The 24,464-nt window shown below is 38.2% G+C and overlaps 1 protein-coding gene across 3 annotated transcripts in view; it reads left to right on the top strand.

Moving 5' to 3' along the window:
* ZNF608 (zinc finger protein 608) overlaps positions 1 to 24,464 on the top strand; it is a 116,029-nt gene that overhangs the window by 33,129 nt on the left and 58,436 nt on the right. For all 3 annotated transcript variants that reach the window (XM_074995017.1, XM_074995016.1, XM_074995018.1), the window contains exon 3: positions 15,191 to 15,446. In XM_074995017.1, coding sequence (XP_074851118.1) covers positions 15,191 to 15,446 — 256 coding nt within the window. The remainder of the gene's footprint in view (positions 1 to 15,190; positions 15,447 to 24,464) is intronic.

The raw sequence follows: 24,464 nt of genomic DNA, 5'->3' as shown, positions 1-24,464 counted from the left end.
ACCCCAACAATGGTGCTAAAAGTACCGGATGCAGCAAGTGGGCTCCTGGCAATGGTAGTGGAGCTGATTTAATCTCAGCAACACTGGGAAATTTGTAAACAAATCTGAAAAAAGGAAGTTGCTAAAGCCTATGTTTTCTGCCAAAAGCAGTAGCAGGATCTAGTCATGCAGAAATTATATTAAGGTTCAGTAGCATTATATAAAATTATAAATCACTACTAGCTACAAAGATCAACCCCACCTCACCAAGCACACACAAGTTAAATGAACTACTCTATTTTTAGAGTCCACATTAGGTGAAATAGTAAATGGTAAATGCAAATAAATAAGAAAACTTCAACTTTAAAAATTCGTCTCATTTGCGCAATCTAGAGATACTGGTAATAATGCAAGTAAGGTTGTTTGATTTTAAGCTTGACAGTATCCAGGTCTCATGCCTAATTTATTTTTCTCCCAGTTGAACAATAAACATATTATTCTTTTCTGCTCTTTCAAAACAGTTCTGTTGTTTTTGAAGTAAAACACTCTGTGTTCAGAGACAATGTACATTTGCATGTGTGTTATTGCAGTGCAGTATTTGCTTCAACTAAGCAAATACTAAGAAGCAATTTAATAAGTAGGAAAGTGCAAGGCAGCAGAGGTGTAATAAACAGAAGTTTAATTTTTACAGCACAGTATTTTGTAGAACTATAATAAAGTGTGATTGAGGAAGGCATTAACATAGTCCTAAATCAAGTAAGCGTTAAAAGCCTGGTATATTTGGTGCTGAAAACCTACATAGCAGTTACTTTCTAAAAGAATTTGAAAGAGGGTAACTGGTTGTCTGGAACAGGGATTCTGAAACTATGCTCTCTCATGGTCTGTTTTTCAAAAAAAAAATATTTCTGGCCACTATTAGAAGGCATTCTTGCTTCTAGGAGGTGCCTAATGCTTGAATCACTTCTGATTATTATCAGCACAGGAGTAGCCACTCTGAATATAACTGACTCAATTAAAGATATTATCCTAAAGATACTTTCATAAAAATAAACAGCTAAATATGAAAATAAATGATCTTTATAGAAAACAAAGTAAAAATAATCTTTCTGAAGTAAAAATGTAATATATTTTGGAGGGTGGTGGCTTTTGGAAATGACTGTAAGAGTACAAGCATTACAGCCCAATATAATATTAATAGTGAGTCCCTGGAAATATTTCCAGGTATATTCTAGAGTAGAACAACCAGTATTAGAAAATAAACAAAAAAACAAACATAAAACAAAAGAGCAATTTGGTAGCACATTATAACTAACAGACTTTTACAGTCTTAGCAAGGTGTATATTCAGACCTGATCCTCATTGCAAATAAATACAAATTTTTATATCAATTAACTAACTTAAATTAATTATATAGAGTTAAAGTTCTAATGAAAAGCTAATTTGTAGTTTTATGTTTGAGTTAGAAGACTGAGGTTAAGTTGATCTGCTAACTTGTGCAAATCTACCTAGGTAGAGTTAAGAACACATTTTTTCATAGTGAAGATGAAACCTAGACCTTTGCAGTCCAACATACTAGCCAGATGTGGCAACCTTGGCTGGTTGAGTGTTGCTAGTTGGCTTGAACAATAAATATAATTCCAGAATAGTGTAGCTAGTTTGCTATGCAGCTATTCTGGCTACTGCTTTAAAACTGGTTGGACACCATGGCCTTAGGGTTTAGCTAACACCTTTCATTCTAGTCTAGACACAGTCCAGTTGACTTCAGTGGGCAGTGGATCAAGCTGTGAGACTGCCCATTACAGTATTATTGCTGCTATTATTTTGTGTAAGTGCCAGTAATGTGCAGTTGAAACTTGTCTCATGGGTAATATTTATATTTTAATGAAAGAATAAATATTGTATTACTTTTCCCTTTGGAGGTGTATTCTTGTCTGGATACACCTCCTTTACAAGATAATGAGAACAGACATTGAGTTGGCCTTCCTCAGCTACTTCTAGATATGAGAAAATTCAGGGCATGTGAATTTTTTCCCAGAAGTAGCCAAGTGCCAGGTTTGCTTTTGTTGGGGGGGAGGGGAGGGGAAGGGAGAGATGACTATTTATTCGCACTCATAGGCAGTGGCCACACTAGCCCCTCCTTTCAGAAGGGCTATGGTAATGTGGCACTTTGGAATATGCTAATGGGGGTTTCCATGAATATGTAGTGCCTCATTAGCATAATGACATCCACACACACATCGAATCTGTCAGCTTTGAAACAGGCGTGGCTGCCATTATGCTAATGAGGCACTGCATATTCGTAGCAATACCTCATTAGCATATTCCAAGGTGCCACATTACCATAACCCTTCCAAAGGGAGGGCTAATGTGGCCACGGTGATAGTTATTTTAATTCACTTGTCAGGTCTGTTAGATGGATGTCTTGGAGACTGGCTAATTTGTTTATAATTCTAAATATCTCTGATTTTGAGGAAGGGGGAAAACGAGTGAGAGCTTTTGTGTATGGTGTTAATTTGCAAATATTTGAATGATGACTGCTGTTGTATAACTGATGCATTAAAGATAGGGACTTAGAAGTTGTTGCCATGATATCCCAAACAGAGCTTTTGTGGCCATTTACAATTCTCATATGTTAATGAAAAACGTTTTGTGAGAAATTGGCAGCTATACACTTTGTAGTTTATGCCAGCATTTTTCATAGACCTATTCAAGGCATAGCAAAGTAGGGTGAAAAAAAGACTTGGTTTAGTGGCTGAGTTATTCTGACAAGCTTTCACATTGCCCCTCCTCTTATTAATATTCTTTTTGATGTGTGCTTGTAAAACAGAGGATTGGCTGTTAATCTCCAGGATCTCAAGGGCTTTTGGCAGTGGCCCATAATTGATGTGTTCGCATGGCTGTTGTCTGACTACTAATGATTAGACAGCAGTGTTATCTCCTAGCTAAATCAGTGTTGCTTATAAATCACACTTGATAAGCCGCAGTTTCATTTCTTCAAAGGGTCTGGAGGTCCACATACTTTGATAGAACTGCCAGAGGCATTTCATGATTTTATGACAGTTACGATTATGTTTATTTTTCATTTCACTTGGGCAAAGAATTTGAATTTCTACCAAGTGTAAATAAATGTTTGCTGCTGTTTTTGTAATGGATTTACCACTGTGTGACCTGAATAGGAAACAGGAGAGAAGGAAATAAAAGGTACATGGAATGATGGTGTAACGTACAACATAATTGCCCAAAATAGGACTGTGCGTGTTTTCTTATGTGAGAAGGATGGGATGTGATTATAGTTACATCAGTTTTTATTACACCACTGTGTGATTAAAAATAACCTGCAAAGTAATGCAAGAAAGGGGAAGGATTTTTTTCCCCCCTTAAATTACTGGATTAAAATGTAGGAGGTCGGGGTTAAATTCCTGACTCTACTAAAGGCTTATTTTGCCTCACCTCTAGCTCTATAAAATAGAGATAACAGTGCCCTAACAGGAATGTTGCAAGTATGAACGCCAAAAATATTTTGATGCTTGGCTATTATAGTGACAGGTTGTATAAACCCCATGACAGTATCAGTGGAAAAAGAAAAACATTAGAAATATGGAATATGCTTGAGAAAGAGATTGAGTGGCATGGGCTAATGCAGTGATTCTCAACCTGATTACCATTGTGGGCCACAATGCACCTCTGTGTATTATATGGGCCACATCCACCCAATATATATACTACCCGTATGGCGATGAGGAGGTCACATAGGTTGCAGCTGTATGCTGTTTAGGCTGCAGGTTGAAAACTGCTGGGTTCATGGGTTCAAATATCTTTATTCTAGGACAGGCTGTTGCTTTGAATTCAAGACAGTGAGGAAAAATTTTAGCTATCGGATATATCTGTTTGGTGGCCTATAAACAAGTGATGTGGTGATCTTAGTTATTAGTGGATAGATGGTCTTCACCTAAACTATGAATACAATTAAAAGGGCACAGAATCTCAGGCCCTGCCTCCCCCTGCCCCACCCGTTCTTCACTTCTAAAGATCTAGCTCAGAGTTGAGGCACACATATAAAAATGGAGGAAGGCTTTCACTGCTATCTCCTGCCATGTGTGTGTCTCCTAAGTAAACATGGGACTTCAGTCTCACTCTTTAGGGTTATCTGTATGGCACTTTTCATCAGCACAAAATTGCATTTATAGGCAGGAGAAAATAAACATCTCGGAGAAGAATGGCTGTTAGCACTTTCTTTCTCACATGGATTATTTTCCAGTTCAGAAATCCTCACTGTACTTGGATTATTTTCAAAAGGATTTTATGCCCATTAAAATCTCTTGAAAAGCTGCTTTCTCCTGGCCAATTAAAACAAACACACTGGGCCAAATTCTGCTTTCTGTTACACTCAGTGGAGTTACAGTAGACTGACACCAGTGAAAGCAGAAACCGAAAGCAAAATTTGCTCATTGGCATAATTTGATTCTTTAAATACCATGAACTGTATTACGGGGAAAAAGAGTATTTTATGTGCCAAGTGTTTTGAGCTATGGTTACTCATGTTCATAGTTGACTAGTGATTACACAAATCTCTTCAAGATTAGAACTACCAGATTGCGAAAGAAAGCAGAGAGGACATCTGTTGTTTCACTGCATTTTGTCATGTAGTAGTGATCTTGTGTGTGTGTGTTGTGGTTGTGGTGGTGGTAATAATAATAATGCATTTAGAAGTAAAAAGGACACTGCCAATGGGCACAGAAAGAAAGCAGGTAGTCTATAAATACACTAGAAACAAATATATTGTGTTTTCAGAACACGTTGAAAGTCTCATCTGTAGAATCAACTTAGAGAATGCCAAGTTTGTGGTATACAGCAGGGGGAGCAAATGAAGTCATGAAATGTCCAAGGACATAGACTCGTTTCTTGGCAATGCACATTGTAGATAATAAAAATAACATGATGGACTGACTTGGCTCGATGAACCTGAATTGAGAACACATCTGAATTTAGAAGACTGGGAGCTAAATCAGAGTTTGGCTGAATGTGTAAGAAGGTGGGGGGCAAACGATAAGTTGACCAAGGGTGCCAAGAAATAACAGAAAAGTACAGAAGGACTTAGCAGATGCAAAGAGGCCCGAGCAGATAAAATAAATTCAGTAGATATCCCATGAGGCTTCAGCCTCTCATCTTTACCCTGGAAAAGGAGCCTATAGAGCAGACATGTCAAAGCTCAAAGCCTACTCAGGGCTGCACAAAGGAAAACAGATAGCTTTCAGGGCCACAAAAGACAATGTATTTCTAAGAGCAAGTTGTGATTATACATCATTTGGCTATATTTCATAATATGTTTTTCAAGTCTTGTTTGAATATAATACCATAATTTTAACTGAGAATTTAATACTTAATATGATTTTTATTGTTTTATAATGTTACTAATTGTTCATAAAATTTGATGTATAAAAGTATTTGCTCATATATGATGTTTTTTAAATTTAAATATAAACATAAGGTACTCTGTCCCCCTTCCTGCCTCCTCACCCCACTGGCCAGGTCCCCAGGGATGTAGCTGCCAGAAGGGCTCCCAGCCCTGTGGCTGCCAGGGTTTCCCTGGTTTTGGCTGAGTTCCTGAGCTGGATGGTATATCATGGGAGGAGGCGGAATTATTTGCAGCCGACCGAAATCGCTGGCGAGCACTTGTTGCCCCATGTGCCCAGATGCACAGGCGGACCTAAGTCTAAGTCTGAGCTGGAGCTGAGGGTGGGACTCCCAGCCCTGGGGCTACTGGAGTTCTCCCGGCCCCAGCCAGGGCCCTGGGGCTGCAGGGGCTGGCAGGGCTCCCAGCCCCGGGGCAGCTGGGGTTTCCCCAGGACTGGAGCTGACCACACTGCTGCCAGCCCTGGGGCTGAGGGGTTTTCCACACCCCAGCAGGAACCAAGTCCTGAGGCTGCAAAAATTTTCGATGGGTATGTATGTTTGACATACTTGCTATAAAGACATGGTATGGTAAGACTATCTTCAGTGGTATGTAGCTGATTTGCTACAAATTTCTTCAGCATCTGTTGATGAGATACTAGATAGGAAAAGCTCTGAGGTACAACTGCACAGCACCCTAAATTTGAGATAAGATATGCAATGCGCTATGCAATTGTGTATCTTATTTCAAGTTTATTTCAAAATAGGCTATTTTGAAGCATCCCTTATGCTTCTGCAACGAGGAGTGCAGGGATGCCAAAATAGCAGTGCCATTATTTCAAAGTAATGGGCACATTTCAAAGACACAGAGTACCTATTTTGGGATACTTCGCAGACATATCCTGAGTTACTACAGAGAATTCTTTTCCATGTATCTGGCTTGTGGACCTTATCCACATGCGAAGATCTAATGATTGCTATATTTGGGATTTTGAAGAATGTTTTCCTCTAAATCAGATTGGCAGAGACCTAGAGTGGGGAGAGGAGATCACCTTTTTCTGCAATGTAAATTGTGGATTTTCTGTAACTTGATATGTGTTAAAATCATGATTTCAGTAGTTCAGTAACTCAGCTACAAGTTAAGAGTCTCTTTCAGGAGTGGGTGTGTGAGGTTTGGTGGCCTGCTGGATGCAGGTCAGTAGACAATCAAAGTCTGTGAGAAATTATCAAGTCATAGAGAGTCTTTACTGGCTTTAGACTACCTGAAGAGACCTTTGTCTCAGCATACAGCTATCATGAAGTGACTAGCTAGATTTGACTTCTGGTAACGGAACTAGTGTACCAACCTCCTATTTGCCATAAGGATCTGTGCTGATTTGTTTTCTAAACCTGGGTATTGATAATGTAAACCTGAAGAAAAGAACCTTACTGGGCAAGGCTTTACAAGCACTTGCAAGCCAGAAGCCATCATCTTCGCATATGTAGCTGAATTTAGATACCTTGTATCAGTGGTGTTTTAGAACAAGGGTATATTTACTCCATGTCATAGTACCTGAGATTTGGAGTTTCTACAAGCTAGGCTAGACATCGAGTTAGGTACCAGCTTCTTCAAGGTTCGGTCATCAGCAGTACAGCTTTCAGTGGCTGGACCTCAGCATTTCCATAGCTCCCTGAAGGCTTTTTCATAAACTGAATGCGGTAGTGCATTGCCTGGCCCTGAATGGCAGTTGAACTTGGTGGTCCTAAAGGCTCTTCTCTTCAGACCACTGAGGAAAATATATATGTATATTTCTTTTCCTTGTTGTGGAATGCTTACTTGGAATTCTTTGTCCTTTCCAGATATCTTTATGTAAAGAACCATAATCGATACTTCAGCTAGGACTTAGAACTCTTCACAATTCAGACTCAAGGTATAATCAGACTTCTGTATGAAAGAGGAGTTAGTTATATATATTCTTCCATAACTCTAAGGGCTTGTCTACATTTGCCCCCCACTTCGAAGGGGGCATGTTAATCAGGGTGATGGGAGATAACTAATGAAATGCTGCAGTGACTATGCAGCACTTCATTAGGCTAATTCTGCCCCGTGGCAAAGCATCAAACTTCAAAGTGCTGGCATGCGTGTGCCCATGCTATTTCGAAGTGCCTTTACTTCCCAAAAACTTCAAAATAGCACGGGCACTTTGAAGGGCCCGCGGCTGCACGCATGCTGGCACTTTGAAGTTTGACACTTTGAAGTTGTTGCCTGGGAGAATTAGCCTAATGAAGTGCTGCATGTTCACTGCAGCTCTTCATTAGTAATCTCCCATCACCCTGATTAATATCCCCCCCTTCGAAGTTGGGGGCAAATATAGACCCAGCCTAACAGTCAAAAGAAAGATAGATGCCTTGTGGCACGGTCCCTAAAACGTTATGAATCTACTTAGACAGGGTAGTAGATTTAGGGCTAATTCCAGAGACTGTTTGTTTATTTTGCCCTTACGTCCAAAGAAGCATCAAGTAGCCTGAGTTGACCATTTTGAGGAGGATCAGGAAAGCTTATAGTGTCATGGGGAATAGTTGTGAAAGAGATTTTTAAGATATACCCATCCCAGTCAATGGGATTTTCTTTGGTTGAAACAGAAGTATATTAGAAATCGACAAAGTGGCCATCTGGCCATCATCCCATGCTTCTGACAAACGCTGGAATTGACAAACAGGCTTCCACAGATGCAGTCTTTGGCAGCAGAATATTGCAGGCAGCTGTCAAATGCTAATCTTTTTCATTCTAAAAAGGGGTGGGCTGCTCTGGGAAGCCCACACATCTGGACTTGTATAGAAGATCAAAGAAAGAAGAGGAATTTTTACCCTTGCCCGTTAATTTTCTTTTTTCCAAGATCTTCTCCTCAAGTCCAGAAATGCTATCTCTGTAGTTTTGCATCTCTTGAGTTTATTTCTGCATTCAGATTTATTGGAAGGTTTTGGTTTGTGTTGTGAGTGATCATTAACGTTGTTGGTCTTCTATGTTTTCAGTCCTGTTTATGCGGAATAGCTCAAATCTGATAGATGGTTAGAGCTTTATATGTATATGTTGATTTGTTATCCTCAAAAGCATTTTGTGTGTTATATCTATATGCTGATACAGAGGAACTATGAAACAAGGCTTGTACTGTTAAATAAATATTGAAGATAGGCAGTGAATCCTTTTTAGTACAATATCAAACTTGTGCAGCATTGAGGATTTTAAGCAGCATAGGTCATACAGTTATTTTGTTTTTGAGATACTTACGTGCCAATATTTGATTATTGTTTTATTAGAAAAATGCAGCAGAGCTTCTGTTTGTTTAGATATTGGTGGAATGGTAAAGAGCAGTATATTTACAGAAGATTTCTTGATATTTCCCCATACATATTTCATACTTCACTGACATTTTTCTCAATGTAAAGAAAAGTGTAGATTTGGTTTACATTTGTCTTTTAACTAGCACTACAGATGAGTAGTGACCAGAGCTTTGAAATGATTGGAAAAGCAGCTGCAATTTACATTTTTGGTGACTTTGTACCCTGTTCTATAGAGATACTGTGTCTGAGCGATTGGATTTGTGGATTGTTGAGAGTTACAAGGCTGGTAGTTATTTAAATATGACATATGTGAACTGAGATTGAACTGATTTTTTTCGGATGAGCCCAAGATTATTCATCTGTGATAGTGGTGGTGAAGGAGTTATTTCATACGATCAGCTTTAAATGGGAGAATAATAGGAAGAGTAATTGTGTTTTAAATCTCTGTCTACACATTCTTGGTCAATTGCCCCTCACATTTTTTGTTCCGCATTATGTAATTCTATGAATTTAATTATAACACCCCCAATTAACACACCATAAATGGGATTAGAATCAGGCCTTGCAGGGCCATTGTTTCAGAGATGGACAGGTGTACTTTGAAGTAAAACCACATTAATATCTGCTTGGCCTTGAAATCTTGGCAAGCCATGTGGAGAAAAGGAGAGCTTGCTTCAAGGACAGATTTTTGAATCTCCCCCACCCTACTTGAGAAATGTTCACTTCATTAAAAGCAAGTGCATACATCTGTTTAAAAAAGGTAACTACCTTGCCAATTTTAACACTTCGCATTTTCTTGTACATTGAAGTCTTTTTTTTTGTAATGGAAGGGCGTGTTTACCATAAAATGACCTATAAAATGGTTTAGAAAAAATTGTCTCTTTCCCCAACCATAGTGCCACAGTTATCATTATAAGCACTCAAGCTGGATTCACCTTGATGTAGAGAGGCTTGGTGGCAGAACCTTCAGCTTAGAAGCTGATTCTCAGTCTGTGTCTAGACTGTAGCTGTAACTCAAAATAATTTATGCAATTTGCACAATGCAAATTGCATAATTTATTTCGAGTTAACTTATTTCAAACTTGGTGCCACCCAAAGAGCACCAAAGCTGGAAATGAGCATCTGTTTTGAGGCTTCCGCTACCCATCTCATGACAGGGTAGTAGAAACAGAATACCACATTGAAAGTAGTGCTGCTATTTTTAGCGCAGCAAGTAGCCGCTGGGTGCTATTTTGGGCTACATTTGTATCCCGAAATAGCAACAATAGTCTAGACATAGCCTCAGAAATAGTTATGTTGATTGTGAGAGAGAATACTCCAAGGGATGTGTAGTCGCTCATTTTTTTTAAAAAAGAGGGGTGAGGATACTATGATCTGTGGCCTCTAATGCAGAAAGACAGTTATCATGAGTTGTCATGTGGGGAGACTATTTAATACTTATAATTATGCATTTGCGTAAGTGCTTTGCTAGACCACGGCTGACGGTCAAGGTTTGTTGGCTGTTGTACAGCTGCTAGTATTTGTTGTATTGTTGCCATCTGAGTAAAGAACAAGTTTGAGTTTCAGGAAGATACTTTCCAAACAAATAGATTTCCAAACAAATCTAATAGTTTAAATAAATAAACTAAATAACTAGGTAACAGAAAAGACACATTCATTAATATATTTAAAACCACCAATTTTCAGTCTTTGCAAAGGTGAGAACATTTTCATTGGAACGAAATTCTAAGTCACTTTTCGGTGAGCACAACCCCAAGATCTGTAGGCTTGTGTAAAGTCCTGATTCTTTTTTTATGTAAGTGTGGGTTTGCCACAGCTGCAATCAGGCTCTTGGAGACATAGTTCCTCCCTACAGGACAGAAGTCTTTTTTGTTTTATTTTTTTGTTTGTTTGTTTTTTTAAACTGGAGCTCAGTGTTCAATGAAATCCAACTTTAGGAGAGGAAAAACTTTAAAACTGCAAGACTGTGCTGGAGATTAGTGACTGTATCGGGAAGACTGGCTTAATTTCAGTGTGTAGAATAAGATTAATAGGACTACACATGTTTATATTTAAGATAACATTTCTTCTCTCTTAAAATCTCTCTCCCAAATATAGTCACCAATGCATTCATAGTGCAGCCATGAAAATGTCTCTTTTGTCATCTTCAGATGGAGATGTGTTCACTGAAGCACTTCTATCTCTTCATTGGCAGACATTCTTCATCTGTAGTGAGCTTTCTAGCCCTGAAAACTACCACTTCTTGACAGAATCAAATGTTCTGCAATGGAAAGCTGCCTCAAACAACAATCTAGCTTTGTAGTCTTCATTATTAATTGGCACTCAGATAAATAAGGTGAATGTAGGAGATATTGCTTTAATGTTTCTGTAGATTGTTTTAAGCTCTTTGATTACGTACATTACGAGCTCCGATCTATGTAAATAACCTTCCTGTGTTTTAACTCCCTCTGCCCTTTGGATTCTCTTGTGTGATAAATAGCAAGGCTACTGCTCAGCATGTACCAGCACCTGGGAATAATCATGCAAAAATAACAGTGAGAAACTGCAGAGCCTCTGTTCTTGACATAAACTTTCCTCAGGTTGACAGACTGCCACCACCAGATGTTAAACTTATGTGCCTTTTTTTCCAGGGGAGATGGCGGCCTTCCTGCCTTTCTCTTAGCTCTAATAGATGACATCATTGTTCTTTTAAGCATTCATAAAAAACTCACATGTGACACCACACTGATCACTGAAAACTATCACTTTATTATTATCAAGCAACCAGGGATAATTTTAAAATGTTGGAGGACTATTAAAGCGCCCAACATTTTTTATCATGAGTGAGGAAATGTTCACCTCAGGCATAACTCAAAAGACAGTAAAATCTTTCCCTCTACTAATGATTGTATTAATCGCACAGAACAATTTTTCTTTTTACTATAAGTCACCTAGCAATTTTTTCCTTCCTGGTTTCTTATAGCTGTATTGTACTGTTATCAGTAGAATCTAAACAAATATTAATAAGTGAAGAGAAACCAGAACTGAATAAAAATATTTATAACAATAGCTTAAAGGTACACTATCAAATGCACACTTTTTTTTTTCTTTTTTTAATTTTCAGTTGTTCGTAATGCTTTGGAAATAGGAAAAGAAAGTAACATTTTGTTTTCCTCTATTTAAAATACACCCTTATTTTCCTAGCTGTGCAGAAGCACACATTTAGTGTTCTCTTCTTTGTGATGAGTACATCCTTTGGAAGAATGATGTCATCTATAACATAGAATTTTTCCCAGCTGCAAACCATCAGCCTGGCAATTCATTTAACTTTTATTTCAGTTTTACAAAGGCACAGGGCTCAAATTGTCCTCTGCGGCTGAGCTGCACTGAGCACATGAGAAGGGAAACAAGTAGAGGTTTGTGTGTGTGTGTGTGTGTGTGTGTGTGTGTGCACTCGCTAGTTTGGCTTCCTGATTCTGTGCGAGCATGAGTTCAAGCATCTTAGGAGCGCCTCTACTTTATGTAAAGGATATACGATCACTAAGGCTGTGTCTACACTAGGGAAAGAAAGACTATTGTAGATATGTAATTCTAGCTACAACAGTTGCGTACTCACAGTCAATGTATCTTCAATCGACTTACCTGGCCATCCACACTGCAGAAGGTCGATGAGGGAGTTTTTTCTGTCGACCTCCCTTACTCTTTGCATCTCATGAGGAGTACAGGAGTCAACTGCAACCCCTGAGAAGTTGATTTTTTGCATTCCTACCAGACACGTGAAATGAATCCCAGAAGATCGACCCAGAGCAGGTTGATCTTGTGAGCTAGTGTACACATAGTCTAAGGCACTTCATGGCTAGAGTAGATCTTTGCCATGCAGAACAACACTTAGGTGGCAAGAGCAGCCATGACAGGAGCCAGTAGTGTGGTCTTTATTTCAGTTAGTAGGTCTCCTCTGCCAGGGAAGTCTCTGCTGGCAAGTTAAGGTCAGAATCTGTATAGTATAGTATAGAATCAGTATCTTCTGAATGCTGTTCATACATAGGTATGTTTTTATTTCATACTTAGATCAGGGAAGTATTGCAATGCTCATCTGTTGGGGGGTCGTCTAGTATTTGATCTGCTAGCTTCAGCCCATACTGCAAAGCTTTCTTGCTTTTACTGTTACCTATGTCTGCAACTTTCATGGCAGAAAGATATGCATCGAGGTGATATGTTCTGATTCTGTACTCTTATCAGATTTTTATTGCCACAGTAACTCCACTGAAGTCGGTAGGCTTGCCCTGTAATGAAATGGAGTATCAGGCCTTCGGTTTTACAAATTGCTGTAATGTTTGCATTCTTTGATATTTTTTTTTTCTCCTCCATGTGTAGTGTTATCTTGTATGAAATAAAATTTATTTTAAAATGGTTGCTACAAGAAAGTAAACAGTCAATATTAATATTAAACAAATATGTATGCAGATTGCATTTGTGCAGGTAGGTCAGGCCTTTAAATATCCTGCTTGTAAACACAAATGCATTTTACATATTCATAGCTAACAGTTGGAAAATGCTATTACACACAAAGAATTTATTTATGTAGAATACTTACTTAAACTCATGTACTCCGGGTGGAACATAGGTTATCTACAAGTCTCCTCCACTTCAGTCTGTCTTGGGACAAAACTTCTAGCTGACTCCAAGGTTACCCTGATGGTTGTTCTTCAATCTCAGCAAACCTTACCCATGTTTTCCAAGGTCTTCATCTTTTGCATTTTCCTTGCGGGTTCAATTTGAGAGTTTGACACACTGTGCTGGGTGCAGAATAGTGGATAAAAATTGGGACTTTACTTTTGGAAGTTCGATCCACTTTGTTTTCAGACCAGAAATGTTATTAGACTTATTGTAATTGGACAAGAATTTGATCTTATTGTTACATCACTTAGCCAGTGTAACTGTGATCAGAATCCAGCCAATTATCTTTGTTTTGTCTTGTTCATGCCATTCCAGTCATAATTTCCTTCAATTCATTTACAAACAATGAAGAAAAAGAATAGGTAAATTTTAAGGAAATATTTAGAGTTTAGACTTGTGTGCACCGAGAGTCAATTTTCAAATGTATGAATGATGTTTAAAAGAGAAATTGGCTGTCTTTGTTGTTACAGTGGAACATAGGACAATTTTAAAAAGTTTTTGGTTGTTTCATATTTTCATTGGAAATTCTCATCATGAGCATTCTGAGATATGAGAGTATGGATAGTGCCATATGTGCTCTAATCTCCCACCCTCTCTGTTCATTTGTCAACTTGGCTTTAAAATTGGACTATCAGTGTGAACTTTGATCTGCTTTAAACTGCATTTATGTGAAACATTAATTGAAACATAGAGCAATGTGACTACTAAATGAGAGACTTCTGCTCTCTTGGGTATTATTATGAGGTATGGAGAATAGTAAAGGAATATGGAGTTAAAGAAATTTATTACAGGTTTGAAAGAAGAAAGTGAAATTCTTTTAACATTCAGATGGGTGAAGGAGTGAAGGATTTCTTGGTCGAGTCTTGGCTTAGATAGACTAAAGAAACATTTAGTTTGTCCTTTTAATATACAAGCACATAGAGGATTGTTTAACTTAGCAGTGTAATTGGGAGCTCATTTCTCATGGCTACTTCAGTTTTATTATGTCTCTAGTAAAGTTCTAAATGCTTAAGGATAAATATGTGACTGAGCATGCAGAATGGGAAACTAAAAGAAATTTCTGTCACATGACTAAGAATTTTGCTAGATTGGGCCCAAATGCTCAGCACCTTGCAGGATCAATCCCCATATGCAGAAAAGCTCCAGTTGGACAGCTGTAATTAAAGTATTGCAAAGATGTGGTGGTATTTTAAAATCAACATATAGCAAACTTACCTAATTTTATTCTTCTAAAATGTATGTGATGGTAAGCCTTATAAATTAGCTGGATAGTTGTGATTGTTAAGGAAGCCACAGTCTCTGACATTGTAAGTGTGTAGATTGTAGATAGAATTGTGTCTCAGAGATATCAGCCAGATGAGCCTAATATGTTTTAAAAGCTTGAGTGACAAGAGATTATGTTTCGTGACATAGGGTATTTGACTTGTTCCATGTACATCACTTCTGTATAGTGTAAGAAAACACATGGCATTTCTATGTCTTTGTACAGTCTTCATACATGTTTTTCTTAAAAAAGAGAAATGCTTTTACCATTTTGCAAAAGTAATTGCTACTCACAAATCAATCTTCTGTCAGAGGCAAGAATAAACAGCAGCTTTCATTCTTTTTTTATTTCATGCTAGTAGTTTAAGGCTGCAGGGAATATTCTTTTAGAACTTTAGTGTTTTATCTTGTTTAGCATGACATTTCTGTATTTTTTCATATGCAGCATGTAGAATTCATGTTAAAAAATTGAGAGAACAAGACTGAACTCATCCACTAAATGCCTATGTGCTCTAAAATTGATATAATTCTTTAAAAAAAATCTCAGCACCATTACAGTAAGCTTGTCTGTTGTTTTCAGGTTGACCCCCTGTTTACAGTGCCTGCGCCTCCACCTCCGATTTCCAGCAGTATCACGCCTCAGATTCTGCCTTCCTACTTTTCCTCATCTTCATCCAATATTGCTGCACCAGTTGAACAGCTTTTGGTACGGACTCGTTCTGTGGGTGTAAATACTTGCGAGGTTGGAGTAGTAACAGAACCTGAATGCCTTGGACCCTGTGAGCCTGGGACCAGTGTGAACTTGGAAGGGATTGTGTGGCATGAAACTGAAGAAGGTAAATTGTGTTGTTTTGTTTTTGTTTTATTTGTTTTCCCCAATAGGCTGGTATATTAGACAGGTATATTAGCAGACTTCTTCTGTGGTATCTGTCTGAGATGATTCAAGTCTCTTTAACGCCAATCACCTGGAATGCCTGTCACAATTTTATAAATAAGTTAGTGAGCTTGTTTGGTTCCTGAAAAAATTATCGTTGAAGTGTTCCGTAAACAGACTTTCTATAAGACTGAGTTGACCCCTGTGTACACTATTTAGTAATATAATCATTTCCTATCATGGTATTCAGAAAACCATAATATTAACAAATCATTAGCAGACTAGTGATTTATTTTATGTCTTTCTTGAGGTGTATATATATTGTGTGTTTTTCTATGAGTGCTTCAGGTGAAAATAGTAAAACGGAGCAGTTCTGGCACCTTGATCAATACTGCATGTTTATATAATAAAAGCTATTCCAAACGCCTGTATTAAAATTATTCCTATCCTATTTTATGACTATTATTTGCATTTTGCCTGTTTGAAACATGTTTTAAAAAGAAAATATTTTTGCTTAAAAAAGGAATGTTCCGTCTGTTGCAGATGTGTTAGCTAAACCAGTCTATTTCTCCTATGTGGCCAAATGTCATCTAAAGATATTGGAGTGCTATGCAGCTTTGGGGAATATAAGATTCTGATTGGCTGATGATTTAGAATAAAGTAAATGGAGAGAGGAGTATGATGCATTTTGCAGATTTTCACGTTTTGATTTCTAAAAGCATATCATTAAAATTTGAGCTTGTTGCTAATTATAGTAACACTGTATGGCTGCATCTACACTAGCAAGTTCTTTTGAAAAAAATGGGCCTTTTCTAAAGGAACCTGCAGAGCATCTACAAACAAAATGCACTCTTTTGATCTGAAATTGAAGGAATGCAGGACTTTTTCCGGCAGCCCTCTTCCTCTTCCAGAGGAGGAAGAGCCTGAAGCTGTGTCTACACTTGCATTCCTCTTTCAAAAGAGGAATGCAAATGAGGGAAACTGAAAATGCAAATGAGGCACTGGTTTACATATCTCGTGCTTCATTTGCATTATCTCTTTTCGGAAGAGATTCTTTCAAAAGGAAAAAACAGCAGTGTAGATGGGGCTTTTTCGAAAATAAACCCCATCTTCAAAGAAACCCTTCTTCTTGGAATAAAATAGGAAGAAGTGTTCTTTCGAGGATAGGATCTATTTTCAAAAGAGCCCCATCTACACTGCCCCCTCCCCGAAAGAATCTCTTTGGAAATCAGTGTCTCATTTGCATTTTCGATTTCCCTTCATTTGCATTCCTCTTTTGAAAGAGGAATGCAAGAGTAGACACAGCCCACGTGTGTTGACGACCTGGGGGCCCTTTTTTCAAAAGAGCGGTCCTCATGGCATAGGTTTTTTTAGTCCATGGTCTGTTCTTTTGAAAGAGTTGTGGGGGAGTGTCGGGCGGTGGCGGGGAGGTGGGGAGAGCTGTGTGGATGCTCTCTATTGAAAGAGTGGATTGATTTTTTTTTTTAATCCATTTTTTTGTGTGTGAATGCTCTCTTTCCAAAGAAGTTTTTTTTCAGAAGAGATTTTCTAGAAGAACTCGTTTCGAAAGACCACTGTAGTGTAGATGCAGCCTACTTGAACTTCAAAGAATTGCAAATTTTGATATAATAACAACTAAATAGTAAGGTATCTCCCAAATTATGGCGCAAAGCTTTCTAAAGATCCTTTTGTGAGTATTGTCTCCTGGTTGTTTTGAGGTGTATTCAGTTTGTAGTGGTTTCACATCTTCCTCTGCAATGAAAAGCAGATTATTTATAAAAGTATGTAATGAAAGAGTACAACAGTGCATCAGTTGATAATATATCCTGACATCCTTGAGATATGTGCACAATGGCATTTGGTCCTTTGCAATGATATATAAGGCTTCACAAAAGTGCTCTACAGTGTCCTCTGAAAAATCAATATAGAAAGTCAGATTTACTTGCTTTTATATGCTCTCATCTATCCATCTTTCTCTCTCTCTATGTCTACAATAGATTCATAAGGCACATTGATCCTTTTAGATTGTTTGTAAAGCACAGTATAAATTCTGTTTTAGAATATTCCAGGAGAGCTGGCTGTCCTTAGCAACTCCAATCTTCCCTTCACTGGCATGCATTAACCAGTGTTGAAAGGTGTGGGTGTTAACTGTGGTGACATGAAAGAGCAATAGCTGTTAATAGTGTTATTCTTGCTGAATAAAGTAATCTTTGACCTCCACTGACTTTAAGAAGCCCTCCTTGTTAAAGGTCTGGGGCCAAAAACTTGGTATTTTATAGAGTTTTAGCACCGTTGCAGGGATGACATTCCATCTGCATTTTCTCACTGCTCTAACAGTTTAAAAGCACTTGTTGTTTATTAAAAATTAATGCCCATGGATCATTAACCGCTCTCCACTCTACATAAAACATTCTCTGGAAACAATTGAGAAAGCAATGAAATACAGTTTTAGTGAAATAGTTTTGAATGCTTATGAATCTTAATACAGGTTTATAGATACACTGTGCGGCAGGGTCACAGATGTAAATGGCTACATACAGTAAAAGCTAATTGAGAATCAGGCTCTTACAGTTCCTGCCCTGAAGTGTTTACATGTATCTTCTTATGTATGAATAGTGGTTAACAGATTATGGATAAAGCCAGGACATTAATGATAATGTTATGCCCTATCTAACACTAGTAACTCAAAAGTGTGAGGTTACATCTGCATTACAGGGAAGATCGACCCTGATGTCGATCTTCTGGAGTTCGATTTAGTGCGCCTACTGGGGATGCACTAAATCAAACTTCCACGGCACCCCTACCCCCCATAGTACTTCTGCTACCCATTAGGAGTAAGGGAATTCAACAAGACAAGAGTGCAGCCTCCCGTCGACCTCCCTTTATGCAGAAACCCAAATCACAGGATGTCACCTTTCGCTAGGTTATTAATGTAGTTGAAATTGCATATCTTAATTCAACTTTCCGTTGTACTGTAGACCTGCCCTGAGCCTTGCTTCAGCCTAAATTTTGCAAAAGGAGTAAGAGAGTTTGCACAGTTCCCTCATTTTTTCAGACCCTACCTAATGGAAGATATGATTACCGTATCTGCATGTTTGGTTGTTCTCTTGGGGTGTTTCCAGAAACAGCACACCAGTGGAACGGTATATGATAAAAAAAATTGTCTACATGTGATTAATTTTCCTTTATTTTACGTTTTAGGTTAGACATTTGGATTACCAGTGCACACACACATTTAGCTGTTTTTAAATTGGCTCAACTATCACATTTTCACAGAACGTCTATATTACAGCTTGCATGATTCCATGTATGCTGAAATTTGTTATAGTCATTTTATGAATGCAGGATGCACGCGGGCCCTTTTAGTTTTAATATTGGTTTTATTATCTGATATCTCTTCTCCCTAATTTTGATTTTGACTTTTAACTAGTCGAAGCTTGACTTTTGGGGTTAATGGTTTAAATCTGGAGTAACACCAGTGAAGAATTACTTTGAATTTTCACCAGGGTAACTGAGATCAGAATCTAGTACATTTTTTATAAATAACAGTTGAAAATTGGCTTTCCTTGTCACCTTTACCTCTACCTTTTCTTCTTTCTCTCGCCATCACTTCAATTACCATTACAAAAAATAATTTTTTCACGTCACAGTAGAAAGCGTTGCAACAGACAAAGGTGTGAGCATATATGTACAAAGATCAGAAATTACTGAAAATTGAGTAATTTTGTGTGTGAGATATCCTTTTGGTAAAATGAGTTGTTAATGATCAAGCATGTGCTTGGAGGATGTCTGATCCTCCTATCTTCTCCTGCCTATGGGAACTATGAACTAAATGTGCTTACTGAGGAGTTTTCAAATGCTATCAGTGGGAATGCAAACACAGAGAGAATGTGGTGGTTACAGCTATAACGAGAACAATAAAGTGGGTAGAGGAGATGAGTTGATATTTTATTAGGGAGTTCTTTGCTGAGTCTATCTCATACGTTTTCTACACAAGGGGAAATGTAGTTGGGATTTAATGTTTTGAAAATAGTTAATATTTTGTTCTCTTTTAGGATCATTAAACAAAATGTCAAATGTGTGTTTTGCTGCATTTATTCTCTTTGTCAAGATCATAGGAAGCCTGTGGTTTTATTATTTTTGTTTTTAGGATAGCCAGTCCAAAGCAAGGATTTCAAGCGGTATTGTGGCCATTATATAGAGAGTTGTTACCACCCTATTTTACATTTATTCTGGGCCAATCAATTCAGTCAGTTTGATCGGAAGATTTCACACTTAAGACTGTGTAGTTTTTTGGTTTTTTTTGTTTTTCTTTTGAATGTTTCAATCTTAGGATGTGTGGGATGCGGACAACTGAAGTCTGTCACATTTTATGATGGGGCTTCATAAAGTAAATATGACATTTATTTCACCAATATAATTTTTACCAAATGATTATCACAGGGGTTTTTCTTAAATGCTCAGCGGCTGTTCAGTTTGCACACATATATAGTGTGGTCATTTGCTGTTCCTATCTACATAATCTCATTATTTTTCTGAGACTTGGAATGTTTTTCAATGCGTTAACTGTTATGGAGGGAAAAGGAGAGAGGCGGAACTGTTACTTTCTAGTGGTGGTATGATGAATAGTTTATTTACAGGCAAGTCAACCTGAAACTTGGCAGTGGATGTGGGTATTTGAGACTATAATACTATAAAATACAATTTTAGGAACATTAAGAATCACTAATAAACAGGAGTGTGGTTTTGTTTTGTTTTTATTTAATACTGGATATTTTTTCTTGGAAACAACTTTTAAGAGTGTGTATTTTAAAATTTAGAAATACGGTTAGCCCTGAATGTGTTCATTAGCTTCCGTTCAAGTGGCTCTAAAGGGTATGTCTACTAGGCAAAGCTATTTCAGAAATACAGCGCTATTCCAAAATAACTTTGAGTGCCTACAGAACGCAGCCTCTCTTTTGAAGTAATGGATGGCTTGTTTTGAATTCCGTAAACCTCATTCTGGCTGTGGCCACACTTGGCCAAAACTTCGAAATGGCCATGCTAATGGCCACGCTAATGGCCAAATCGAAGAATACTAATGAGGCGCTGAACTGAATATTCAGCCACCTCATTAGCATTTGTGTGCTGCCGGCCACAGCGTTTTGAAAGCACTGCTTTCAAATGTGCACAGCTACACAGGGGTCCTTTTCGAAAGGACCTTGCACATTTTCAAATCCCCTTATTCCTCTCAGCTGAGAGGACTAAGGGGATTTCAAAATGTGAGGGGTCCTTTCGAAAAGGATCCCTGTGTAGTCGCAGCTCAAGTGGCGCTTTTGAAACACTGTAGCCGGCAGCGTGCGAATGCTAATGAGGCTCTGAATATTCAATTCAGTGCCTCATTAGTATTCTTCGATTTGGCCATTAGCATGGCCATTTTGAAGTTTTGGCCAAGTGTGGCCACGGCCTTTGTGAGGAATAGCACCTGTTCTGAAACAGATGCAGATATTTTGGAATAGGGGCTGTGTAGACAGAAAATAACAGCCTATTTCAAAAAAGCGTCTATCTGCTCTATTGTTCCTGGATGCTCTGTTTCGAAATAATTGAGTGCTATTTTGGTACACATTTTGTTTGTGGATGCTCTATTTCAAAATAAGCTTCTGGAAAATCTCATCTGGAATAGTGTGTATTGAAATAATGCTGCTATATAGACATAGCTAAAGAATGCAGAAATCCAGTGGGCTTCTCATTCCATATTCATTGAAGGAAACAAATGACATAGGAAAAGGGAAAACTGCTTATCAACTTTTTAAACTGCTTATTTTGTTACTCAGAGTCTTGGGTTATGTCCTGCTTGCGGTCCTGCACCTAGTAGTGGAGTGAGTCATTAGCTGAGAGAAGTACTTGTAGTGATGATGACTTGTAACAGAGAGGAAGCCGTGCTAGTCTATACACTATCAAAACAAAAAGCAGTCAAGTAGCACTTTAAAGACTAGCAAAATAGTTTATTAGGTGAGCTTTCGTGGGACAAACCCACTTCTTCAGACCATAGCCAGACCAGAACAGACTCAATATTTAAGACACAGAGAACCAAAAACAGTAAGCAAGGAGTTCAAATCAGAAAAAGATAATCAAGGTGAGCAAATCAGAGAGTGGAGGGGTGGGGGGAAGATCAAGAATTAGGTTGAGCCAAGTATGCAGGCGAGCCCCTATAGTGACTCAGAAAGTTCCCATCATGATTTAAACCATGTGTTAATGTGCCGAATTTGAATATAAAAGCCACCTCGGCTGCTTCTCTTTCCAGAACAGTGCGATAATTCCTCTTCAGTAACACACATACCTTTAGGTCATTGACAGAATGCCCCATTCTATTAAAATGTTGACTAACTGGTTTGTGGATCTGGAGTGTGTTGATGTCTGTTTTGTGGCTGTTGACCCTTTGTCTAAGGGAGTTAGAAGTCTGTCCAATATACAAAGCATCTGGGCATTATTCTTAGAAAGCATGCTGCATAGATTTTTGTTTTGATGATTTGTTTGCCTGAACACTGATCAGGAAACAGCCATCAGTCACCTGATTCCCTTTGTGTGCAAAACAGGCTGCCAACATGTGGTGTTCAAGTTCTCATGCTTTTGGATTGACAGTCCTCCTCTTTGTGGCACTTGGGTACAATTTGTTTCTGTCATTAGATAATAAACAGTGGAGAAATGAATTGTATTTTTTTTTAAATTACTGTCAGCGTTGGCTCATTCGCTTTATAGTTGTAACTTGTTCTCAGATTTAAGCCCTAGGAATCTGAGGTTTGTTTTCATTTCATTGTGGTCTTTCTCGCTGGGGAGGGATAGCTTAGTGGTTTGAGCAGTGGCCTGCTAAACCCAGGGTTGTAAATTCAATCCTGGAGGGGGCCGTTTAGGGGTCTGGGGCAAACAGATTAACAAAAAAAGTCTGTCAAGGGAGCTAATGAAGTAGGTCTTTGCCCACAAAAGTTTATGCTCTAAAATATTTGTTAGCCTGTAAGGTGCCACAGGTGGTCTTGTTGTTTTTGAAGATACAGACTAACTTGGTTACCCCTCTGATACTTGTTCGGGATGGTGCTAGGTCCTGCGGTGAGTGCAGGGGACTGAACTCAATGACCTCTGAAGGCCCCTTCCAGTTTTATGAGATAGGTGTATGTCCATATTTATATCATTAGAGATTACATGGGGTCTGCTAATAAGGAATTCAGCTAAATATTTTTCAGTAGTCTTCTAAAACTTTGCAGAAGAACACGTAAGGAAAAAAACCACACATATGCGTTCCCAAATCTATTATGGAAGGCTTTTCGCACTTACCCATCAAACTGTTTTGTATGTAGGCACAGTTTTGAAAATATTTTTGCTGTATAGAACTGAGAATTCCCTTCTTACATGGCTTTGGTCTTGCAAAGGTATTTAAAGGGGCACAATCAATTTGAAATCTACTCAGTTAAAAAGTATATAAAAGGAGTTAACCTGTCCTGTAATCCCCTTAGCAATTTTTGTGGTTTTACAACCACAATTTCCTATTTCCAGAAATTGTTTTCTATTTGTGTGTAAGACCCACATGTGAAAAACTCTCACGTACAGAGGAAACTTAACTACAATGAAACAGTGGAACTTGCTATGTGGAAAACACTGTGAAATGCACAAGTAAATTTTGTTTCTCTGATCTCTTTGTTAGAAGAATCCTAGGTATTAATGGGTAAGAACAGTAGACCAAAATAGTTCAGACATACGGGCAATCAGTCTCATAAGCTTTAGTCCTTTCTTAGTGGTGCACAATTCTAAGTCACTGAATACCCGAAGCTTGTACTTCCTCCTCAACACTGTGATGCTTATTCCTAATTTTTGATATAAATTTATTTGCACTGGGAAATAAGTATTGAATTTTCTGATTCTGACAGGCAACACCTGCAAGATCCATTAGAGAGGAATAATTTTGCCATTTATTATTTGTATTACTGTAGCACCTGAGAGCCATAATAATGGATCAGGGTCCTATGGTGCCAGGTGCGGTATAAACAGAAAAAGACAGTCTTTGTCCCAAAGACCTAACAGTCTAACTATAAGACAGACAACAGATGGGTACCGACAGATGGGGAAGTAGCAGGAAAGAATGAGACAATATTGCCTAAATAGATAAAACAGGTACACATTAGGGGAAGCAGTATAATACACAAGCAGAGTGAACAATGTGTTGGGTTTTTAACATCATGTATGACAAAAGTGCTCCATAGTGCTAGTCAGATGGTTATATTTTGCCAGCTGCAGTCAAACAGCATGAACCAAATCCTGCTCAGTTCACTCATGTGAGTTGTCCTGTTGACTATAGTAAGCAGGATTGATCCAGTTGCCGAGGATGCTGTACCCAAGAGGCATTCTAGACACACAAATCTCTTGCATATTTAGATTTGAAATTTTCTATCATATCTCTGCAACTTGTAACAGTTTCTGACCAGAAAACTGATGTACCTAGGAAGATCCAACCTATGTGATTATTCTGCAGACTTTACTAGTGACTGTTTCTGTACTGTTTATCATAGTTTAAAATTATCATACCTGTAAATAAAATATCAGCCCTAGGAATAACTTGAGTTTCGCACCTAGGCTACATCCATGCTACAGAAATCTTTCGAAAGAAGCACTTCCAGAAAATCTCTTCCTAGAGAGCTTCTTTGAAAAGAGTGCGTCCACGCACAAAAAAGCAGATCAAAAGAGTGATCTGCTCTTTCAAAAGAGAGCATCCACACAGCTCCCACTCTTTCAAAAGACCAGGCCAGGGATTGAAAATGGAGACCGTTCTTTCTAAAAAAGGGCACTGCGGAGTGTTGACACACTTTTTCGTTCGAAAGACGCTTTGGAAAGGTGGTGCTCTTCCTGAAACAGGAAAGGAAGAATGATTTTGAAAGGAGCACCACATTCTTTCGATTTACTGTCGAAAGAATGTTTTTTGTATGTAGATGCTCCATGGGCTCTTTCGAAAGAG

Source organism: Carettochelys insculpta, chromosome 5, assembly GCF_033958435.1.
Source record: "Carettochelys insculpta isolate YL-2023 chromosome 5, ASM3395843v1, whole genome shotgun sequence".
NCBI classification, from domain to species: domain Eukaryota; kingdom Metazoa; phylum Chordata; order Testudines; family Carettochelyidae; genus Carettochelys; species Carettochelys insculpta.
The sequence above is the reverse complement of the archived record's forward strand: the minus strand, read 5'-3'. Positions and strand labels throughout refer to the sequence as shown.